Consider the following 10,203-nt stretch of genomic DNA (forward strand, 5'->3'; position numbering starts at 1 on the left):
GAAAACTCAAGGAAAATTTGAATTTGTAGAGCTTGTGATATATTGGGAGTTAGAAAGTGCTGTTAGTAATTTGGCATTTAATGACAAGTTGTAGTGAATGATCCTTCTATCTCGTTCTTCTCATAAGTTCACAACTTTAGTTTAATGTTTTTATTAAAATTATGATTTCGTTAGTTTATTATTTGATTTCGTTATTTAAAAACCCTTTGGTTACATCGGTGGATAATTAGTTGGTTTGAAAATCTTCAGTGGGTTTGCTTTCTTTTCACTTGTCACACTTTATTAGAATTCAAGCAAAGTAAAATTGGAGATTGCTTTTGTATACCTTAGTATACAAGTCTTTGCATCATAAGTCTAGTCACAATTGGTTATTGTGACTATAAATCAACTTGAAGAATTGGTTATTGAACACCGATAATTCAATTCTTAAACTTGTGCCAAAGCTTTGGTAAGTATATTTGCCATCTGAAATTTCGATAGGACATCTAAATGACCAACTCTTTTCAAGTAACTTGATCCATCACATAATTGGTATCAATTTCTATATATTTAGTTCTAGGATGAAAAACTAGGTTTGAGGCTCGAGAATTGGCAGATTAATTGTTACACCAGACAATAGGTGGTAAAGTAAAAGATAGGCCAAGTTATGAAAACATGTAGTTAGTTCAAACAATTTCTATTGTTGTTTGAGTAAGAGCTATGCATTGAGCAACCCTTTTTTGCTTTTTGAAAAACCATTGGGTGAAATTTTCTCTAGGAAACATGTAATAACACGTAGTTTATCATTTATTACATCATAACATAATATCATGTGTATATAAATTTATCTATATTATTGGTGTATGTAGTTTTATTAAATATTACAAACCAATACCTTGACTAGTGGCCCAACCGACCATTCAAATAAGTGTTTTAAAAAAATTGACGATGAACAATTATTACATTCAACAATTCCAGAAATTAGAATAATAAAGCTAAAAATAACAACCAATAAATCAGTTTGTTGAAGCATTTGCTATATTTTAATTTAACACGGTGGCATATCGGGTGGTGGAGGCAATATTTTTGCATTTGGGCCCTTACCATTTTTGACAATAAATACCATCTCCATTCCCCATGTAAAATGACGCTCTAAATGGCAGTGCATGAACCACACTCCTGTAATAGATAAAAAGGGAATGAACTTTGTTAATAAAATTATCATGGGTAATATTTCAGTATATACATTTTTTTACATAATCTAAATATACAGATTATGTATTATTTCATATATTCAAATTATAAATATATAAAAAAAAGCGCACTTTGTTGAATTATCGGATATCCTTAGAAAAAACAAAAATGGGATGTGCATACCAGGGTTAGTTGCTTTGAATCTAATGGCGGTCCAGCCATTCTTGGGGACAGCAATGGTGTTTTGGAGAGGAGGGTCCACGAGATTATATTTCAAAGGATCTTTTTCTTTGTCAAAGTTCCCAAATCCCCACCCCACCACGTAGAAACTATATCCATGTAAATGCATGGGATGTTCTGTCCCTGCAAGTAAATTTGTGCCTTGGAAGACAAGCTCCACCGTCGTGTTATAGTCAAGAACTTTCACTTTCGTCGCTTGTTTGGGAGTCTCCAAATATGAAGGAAATGAATCCGCAGTGAAATCGAAAAAGAGGGGCGGTTCGCTAGGGAATTTGTCGCTGTAAACATGGCTAATGTTCAGATAATAAGCCTTTAAAATGTCAATGGAAGGTGACACAAAGCTTATGTTATTAACACTAGCGGAGAGTCTCGTTCCATTTTCCCCCTCGCACGCATTGCCTGGGATACACGGCAACGTGTTAACAGAAACTGTGAAAAATAAATTGGTGCTCACGTTTAATGGGACAGAAATGGGATGATTTGCATCGGCTAAGGATTTCAGCCTCCCTGTGAAATTAACCGACGCATTTGTGTCGTTATAATAAGGGAGATATGGTAAAGGAGACGGCGATGAGGGAGCGTACTTTCCATTATACTGTAAAATGGCCGTAGTGGTTGTATTATCGTATGCAACTCCAACGGCGCTGGAGTACACTCTGGCAGCCATGTAATAGTGGTCGAGTGGTTGGTTTGCTTCGAGCAAAACGTCGATGGTTTGGCCAGGTGAGATTGTGATATAATCAACTTTTAATGGTTTTGTGTAGCTGGCGTCTGTTCCCACAACTATGAGTTGGTGATTCTTAATGGCGAAGAATAGAATGTCCCCAATTGCCGCATTGACTAGGCGAAGGAGGTAAGTTTTGCCATAATCCACCATTAACTTGAACGTCTCTGTAAAATTTGCAGCCAGAAAATGGAGGATTAATTGGATTTGCTTATGGTCAAAACAAGAATAAAAATTATGTGTAAATAACGTTACCAAGAGTTAAAATGAATCAATGGATGATTTAGTCCACTCATTTGATTATTGGAATGGAAGTGACTAATTATTTAGAATTGTATGTATTTAATGACGTGACCTGGAGTATAAAATTCTTATGGCTAATATTTGTTTCACTTAGATAAGTTTAATTTTAATCATCCTTTAACAAAATTATGAATTCTGTTCTTTACTTATTAAGCATGTGATTACACTCACTAATGTGTAATTTGAATCGTACTTGTAATTCTCGCTTTTGTTTTCATTTTTGTTATTTTTATTATTTTTCTCGTTTCTTATAGTAATTATATTTAATCATATCCGAAGAGTATAACTCATTACGTTACATTCATTGTTTAGACATCATAGTTTTCTTTTTTTTTTTCCAACCTTAGAAAAAGGAAGAATCTGAATTATACCTGATTTTGAACAAGGATACAGATCACCTGGCTGACCATTAATGGTGTAAGCATCAGAAATATTGGGATCAGTTCCTGAATGAAGAAATTCATTGTAAACCTCTACGATGTCTTGCTTCCACCACTCACCTGAAATTTCATAATTTGTCATTAATATTTATGTGATCAATTGGAACTCATAATCGCCAAATAACAAGAATGGTAGAAACTTGTAGTGATATACATACTAAATACAATTGGGATATCAGCATGAGGCTTGGGAAAAGGATAATTTTTGTTCTTTGGATAAACAACAATGGCTCCATGAACGGTCGCTCTAGACCAATCGCTGTGAGCATGCCACCACAGGGTTCCTTCTTCAGTGGAAAATATAATTTTTTGGCTAAATTTTTGTCCTGGTCGAATAGGGCATTGTGTGATGAACTCGGGGCCATCAGACCAGGGATATCTTGGTTGTTTCACTCCATGCCTGTAAATTTACCCGTTTAATAAAATCATAATAATTATAACAATTGAAGATTAAGAAATTATTAATTACCAGTGAATTGTGATGTTATAGTGTGCCTTGTTGTAAACATCCACAATAATTGTGTCTCCCTTGTTGACATAAAGAGTTGGTCCAGGGAATTGTCCATTCACTGTTAAAATCGTCTTTGTGCTGCAAAGCTTTGTGTATTCAGTATCTTGAACCTGCAATTAATCGACCACCGTTAATTTTTATACGTGGTATTAAGGTTCTATCAAAACTTCATCTCATTTATTGTTTTACGTAAATATATGAAATTATGTTACATAACTATATAAACAGTTTTTTTATGATGCATTCTCACTCTCTCATTCCCCGACTTCCTTATAATCTCACTTTCTCATATTTTTAAATTACTACAAGACAAATTTTTATAATTTTTTATTCGGAAGCTTAAAGTTTGTCAGTCAACCTTATGGGAACCTATAAAAATAAGCTCATATTTAAAGGAAAAATGTAAAAATCTATGTTGAAGAAAACATGCACTTAAATGAAAAGCATTTACCGTTGGAAACAGAGGTCGAACATTCTCACAAACTTAATGAACCAATCACGTGCATGTAGAAATATTTTTGTAAAAGGAAGAAAAAGAATAAAATTTGCCAATAAATGTGATTATACTTACAATGAAAGTGTGACGAACCACAGCTTGACAACAAAGGAAGCTGCTAAATAATAGAAATACGAAGATTTGGAAGACTGAAAGTTTCATGATTGAGAGCATATCACAAAATTACTACAACTCGATATGAAGATAAGAAGCCAATTGTTTCGTTACTTATACAGGCATCAAGGGCTAATAATACAAAATTAATTAGGCCAGATTAGTATCGTATTTGTGATGACTTGTGGGTTTGTAATGTCCAATTTTGTATCAAGCTCCTCGCCAGTCAAATTCAACTATTTGTGTTCAAAGCAGTTAATTTTCATCTAGCTGACCAGGGCGTGTTTATTCATATAAAAACAAAAAGGAAATGTTCAAAATGTTCCATTTGTGTAAAAAGATCGGGGGAATAAGCCTTTTGGCAAAAAAAATAAATAAATAAATGAATTTTTAAAAGATATAAGTGGCCCACCTCAAAGAGGATGAATCCATGTTGAAATATTTGTTAAGCAATTTGGACATATGTGTAATGAGATTGGGCCTACTGGGCCTATTAGTTGGCTTTGTCGACTCAAGAATTCAACACAATTGACGTAGTGATCATCACAAAAACAAATTGTTCAAATTAACGATTTTCCCAAATTTCAAAATTGACATTGACAAATTCCTGACATTTTGACTACAAAAAAGATTAGGCACTAAATTTGATACGTGAAAGACTTACTTTTTCTGAAACATTGTGCCTGAAGTGATATAAAAAGCTCTCTTCCAGACCAATATCAAAATGGAACCGTTAAATATAATTTTGTTTTAGGTAAATTACTAGCCCCACCGGGCCCAATTCGTTAGCGTTTCAGCAAGGGATACCTACTATGATAGAGACAAACCATTTTTGTAACTTGATTCTTAACTACTATTAGGGCGAGTTTGATTAATGTCTCCAACTTCAGGTTACACCTAACCTTGAATTTTTGAAAAGCACATATCTTGTTAATTACTTTGAAAAAGCAAGTAAAACCAAACCTAAACATTTGAATATTTTCCGAAAGCTCCTATCAAATTGACATTTCTCTGGTATGAACATCCAGAAGACCAACCTTATCTTCATAAATGCAAAAATGGAAGAAATGATCAATAATTGAGTTATAATCCAAACATTATCTATACTTGAAAATATTTATATATTGATTATTTCTGATGCAAATATCATGATGTTAATTTTTATTTAATGTGAACGACAGATGGTGTCTGATTGTCGGCTTCACAAAATGTATAGATTAAATACAGTAGTCAATAACTAATCTTTAGTCCATTTATTAATAATTTATTAAAATGTTTATATATGTAGACAAAAATCTTCTAATTAATTGAAATTCATAAAAGCTGTGACCAACTACATTGGAAAAAAGAAAGAGGAGATGTTCAAAGAGAAGAAAGAAAGAGTTCAATTTTCAATTAGTAGGTTAGTTCTCGTTTATTTTCAAACTAAAACCTAAACATAATTTTCAAAAAAGCTTTTTAATTAATAGTTCAACGAACAGAGTTGACTTTTTCTCGAAGTTTTTAGCAAGGGGATCTGCATAATTTTCGTTCAAATCAATTGTTTATTCGTCTCTTCTCCAATGACTTTTTCTTAGATTTCTTGAAGTGTGTGCCATCGTGATACCATTCAGCACGCTAAAGATTTGACTCTTAAATGTTTCTTAAATGTTTAGGTCTCCTAATCCCCTCTATTAGATTCGTGATTGACTGTTGTTATAACGGACTAGATCAATATTATTCGGTCAATACAAACGAATTTTTGCTTCATCAGGAAGTTAATATATTCCAAGGATTTTTCTTAAGCCAAGGGGCTATTTTTCACCCAAATTTTAATATTAAAATAAACATATATTTACATAGTTTAAAAAATTCAAACTTTTATTTATAAACTAATTTTTGTTAAAATATTTTATTAAAAAAAAAGATAAAACGTAATTTTATCAATAATATTAACAAAATATAAAATTTATTAAATTTTTCTCTTTTGTTTTAAAAATTAATAACTTCATCCCTTCTTAAAGTTTATTAATTTTTAAAAATAATATTTTCTTTCTCAAAACCTATAGTTCATTTTCCAAACACTCTCCAGCCACCATTTTTGACCGCCAGTAACAATACTTCAACCTACCATTTCTAGCCACCAAATCTTCACTCTTCGATGCAAGAAGATGCACCAAAGACACGTCTTTCGTTGGTTCGAATGAATCAACAAAGTCAATGAAGACATGTTTTTGTCGATTCCAGATGAATCAACAGAGTCAATAATTGATCGTCTTCATCGATTCCTCATTTGGAATCGTTGAAGACTTCACCGATTCCAAAAGAATGAACAGAGTTGACGAAGACTTGTCTTCGTCGATTCTTCTAGAGTCAACGAAGACGCATCTTCGTTGTGTCTTTTGGAAGTGCCGAAGATTCATGAATTGAAGCATTGTCTCTAGTGGTTGGAGAGCATCTGGAAAATAAATTTTAGGTTATGAGGGGGAAATGTTACTTTTAAATGTTAGAAAACTTTAGACAAGGGTAAAATTGTTAGTTTTTAAAATTTTGAGAGAAAAAGATAATAAATTTTATATTTTTTTAATACTATTAGTAAAATGAAGATTTTACCTTTACCTTTCATAGAAAATTTTAACAGTAGTTAGTTTATAAATGAAACTTTAGATTTTTCAAATCTCGTAAATGTATATTTGTATTGACATTAAAACTTGGGTGAGAAATAGTCTTTTAGCCTTTTACTTATCAGAGAAGGGACTTTGTTACACATAAATCGGAATCTTGTGGGATTTACTCTTTATAATCAGTAATACTATTTTTTTTTTTAGGTATCTTGAATTTTTTTTTAATTTACTTCCATAGAAGTAGCAAAATAAATGGCATCTTAGATTTATTAATTGGAGGATTACAAAATTAGTTGTTTATAATATAGTTGCACATTGAAAAGTCATTATTCTCAACAGAGAACACATTTCAAATCGAATACATAGAAAACGTCAAATAACACATCTTAGATTTGCAAGAATTCAATTATGTGACATCATTGAAATTACAATAGCGAAAAAATATATGAACCCAATGCTCGATAAACTGAATCTCAAATTTCTTCATAAAGCAAGATAAGATTAACATTCAACAATCAACATGGTGGCATAGTTGGAGGGGGTAACAGTTGTGCATTTGGTGTGTTACCATTTCTCACTATAAAAACCGTATCCATCCCCCAGCTCATGTGTCTATCTAAATGACAGTGCATAAACCAAACTCCTGTTTAAACCACCAAAGAAACAAATAATTCATTTTATAAATGTGTTAAGAAGATCGAAAATTCAAAATAAAATCGAAAAGAAGCGAACAACTTACCTGGATTACTTGCCTTGAATCGAATGGTGGTCCATCCATTAATCGGGACGGCGATGGTGTTTTGGAAAGGAGGATCGACGAGATTATAATTTAATGGATCTGTAGCATTGTTGAAATTTCCGAGCCCCGATCCAACGACATAGAAACTGAATCCATGTAAATGCATGGGGTGATCTGCCCCAGCAACTACATTTGTTCCTTGAAAAACAATCTCAACTGTAGAATTATATTCTAGGACTCTCACCTCAGTGGCTCGTTGTGATATCTCTAAATATAATGGCAAATACGTAGCAGTGTAATTGAATACCAGTGGTGGAAAATCTGGGAATCGAGTTCCATATACTCCATTGATTTTATTATAATAAGCTTGCAGTATATCAACGTGTGGGTTCGTGAAGCTTATATTGTTTATACTAGAGGCAAGTCTTGTCCCGTTGGGTCCGGAACATGAATTGTTAGCGCAGGGAAATGCGTTCACTGAAAGTGTGTAAAAGAATTTGTGAGTAATGTTCTTTGGGACATTAATAGGGTGATTTTGATTGGCTAAGCTTCGAAGACTTCCGGTGAAATTCACCGAGGCGTTGGTGTCGTTATAAAGAGGAAGACTGGGCAATGGGGGAGTTGATGGAGTGTAATTTCCACTGTATTGAATAATAGCAGTGGTGGTTGTGTTATCAAAGGTAAGATTAACTGTACTGGAATAGGCTTTAGCAGCCATATAATAATGATCAGGCATTTGATTAGCGTGTAACAAGACATCAATGGTTTGGCCAGGGCTAATTGTGATGTAATTGCTCGTGAATTGCTTCGTGTAGCTGGCGTCTGATCCAACCACCGTCAGAGAATGATTCGCAACGCCAAAGAAAAGAAGGTCTTGCATGGCGGCGTTTATTATCCGGAGAAGGTAAGTCAACCCATAGTCAACAGTTAGCCTAAATGTTCCTGCAGAAAATAAATTAAGAGAAAAGAAACCTTGTTATGGGCAAGTAATTTATATATATGAATAAGAATATCTTGATTTAAGCCTACTACAACGCATTTATTATAAAATTAATCAGAAATCTTTCTCATTTATATTATTAATTTCGTGCCAAAACTTCCAATAAAATTATTTGTATTGACTAATCAAATATATCTAAGTAGTTAAAGTCTGCTTTATAACATTGGCAAGTTTTACACGCTTTGACGACATACTAACAACCATATAATATTAGACATTACTTTCAGCTCCAATTTACATTTCAATGACTGTTACTTAGCTTTCCATTTTTATACTAATTTCGAAACATAATATATTAGTATATATATAGCCTTCTGGGCAAATTCCATTGCTCAACAACTATTACTTCAAAAATAATCTAAGCATTGTTAAAATATAAAATATAGTTGGATAATCTGAATAATATTGATAACATAAATTATGATGAAATTTATAAATATTATATTCTTTATCGCCTAACCTGGACTTGAGCACGCATACAGATCACCAGGCTGACCATTGATCAAGTACGCATCCGAAACATTTGGATCCCCTCCGGATTGAAGAAATTGATCATATACAGTATAAATATTGCTCTTCCAATACTCTCCTGCAATTGATTAATGAAAAAAACACCGTTAAACGGAATATTCATAGTTTCAAAAGGCTCCACGCAGAGGAGAATCTACAACTATAATGCAGCTCGACCTAATATAATGGGAACTTCGACATCAGGCTTTGGAAACGGATAGCTGGTTCCAGTCTTGGGAAATATTACTACAGCACCATGAACTGTGGCTCGTGCCCAATCGCTGTGAGCATGCCACCAAACAGTCCCTTCTTCAGTTGAAAATATTATCGTCTGAGTAAAGTTTGCTCCTGGTTGAATAGGGCACTGTGTGATCCATTCAGGACCGTCAGACCATGGATTCCGAGGCTGCTTCACTCCATGCCTGCAAAGTTATCAAAAGATAGATGGGTTCGATGTCTTCAGAAAAGCTCATTTCTCTTATAGTAAAGGCATCATATTTACCAGTGAATTGTGATGTTGTAGTTGCCGTTATTGATAACATCTACAATGATTGTGTCGCCTTTTTTTGCATAAAGCGTTGGTCCCGGAAATTGTCCATTCACTGTCAAGATCGTATTATTGCTGCAAAGTCTTGTAATCGTAGTTTCCTCCACCTGCAACAATTAATAAGCAATTATTAATATAATTCCTCATAAATGAGAGGAAGAAAAGAGCGTTGAAGGAAGATTAGCAGATAAAAGTGGCTTTAATCTAGAGGTTCGCACTGATATGAAGCTTACCACAAATGTGTAACGAGTCTGTGCAAGACAATGAAAGATTCCAGCAAATAATATAATGCCAAGGACTTGTAAACTAAGGACCTTCATGATCAGCCTAATATCTCGGTGATTTAATAATCCTATATTGATCTATTTGCATGAGTATTGAGGCATATATATAAGCACGGGCGCCATATATTATATTAATTTTCTGAATCACAGTTTGGCCATCACTATAAAGAAAATAAAAAATTCTCCGGCGGTGCAATCTTATTCTCAAGGGGCATATATTTTATTAATTTACATCGCTTTGAGTGTACATTAATTGTTTTACAGTCATTTAACTGGAAATTGAGTTTAAATCAAATGAATTGAGTTTCAGTTAAAAATTGGAATTTTTTTATATAAATTAATCAAATTCAAATTATTTAAATATTTTTATTCAAGTCTAGTTTAAATCTTAATACATTGATATTGAATTAATTATTTTGAATTTAAATACTGAATATTGTTTATCTTTGACCAGGATCAAATTGAACCTAATTTAAAGACACACCTCTATAATTTAAGACTGGGTGAACAATCTAATTA

General features: G+C 33.0%; 2 protein-coding genes across 2 annotated transcripts; both read right to left on the bottom strand.

Annotated features, from left to right (window-relative positions):
- Positions 1-812: 812 nt before the first annotated feature.
- On the bottom strand, positions 813-4,099 carry LOC123228608 (laccase-15-like). Its single transcript, XM_044654037.1, has 6 exons — positions 3,963-4,099; positions 3,350-3,501; positions 3,039-3,280; positions 2,812-2,940; positions 1,357-2,304; positions 813-1,158 (listed from the first exon to the last, which is right to left on the bottom strand). The coding sequence occupies exons 1-6, from the start codon at positions 4,059-4,061 to the stop codon at positions 1,028-1,030; spliced, it is 1,701 nt and encodes a 566-aa protein (XP_044509972.1). The 5' UTR covers positions 4,062-4,099; the 3' UTR covers positions 813-1,027.
- A 2,850-nt stretch (positions 4,100-6,949) lies between these two features.
- On the bottom strand, positions 6,950-9,775 carry LOC123229004 (laccase-15-like). Its single transcript, XM_044654546.1, has 6 exons — positions 9,634-9,775; positions 9,356-9,507; positions 9,031-9,275; positions 8,804-8,932; positions 7,344-8,285; positions 6,950-7,247 (listed from the first exon to the last, which is right to left on the bottom strand). The coding sequence occupies exons 1-6, from the start codon at positions 9,718-9,720 to the stop codon at positions 7,120-7,122; spliced, it is 1,683 nt and encodes a 560-aa protein (XP_044510481.1). The 5' UTR covers positions 9,721-9,775; the 3' UTR covers positions 6,950-7,119.
- Between the last annotated feature and the right edge of the window lie 428 nt (positions 9,776-10,203).

This window comes from Mangifera indica, chromosome 11 (genome assembly GCF_011075055.1).
Source record: "Mangifera indica cultivar Alphonso chromosome 11, CATAS_Mindica_2.1, whole genome shotgun sequence".
NCBI lineage: Eukaryota > Viridiplantae > Streptophyta > Magnoliopsida > Sapindales > Anacardiaceae > Mangifera > Mangifera indica.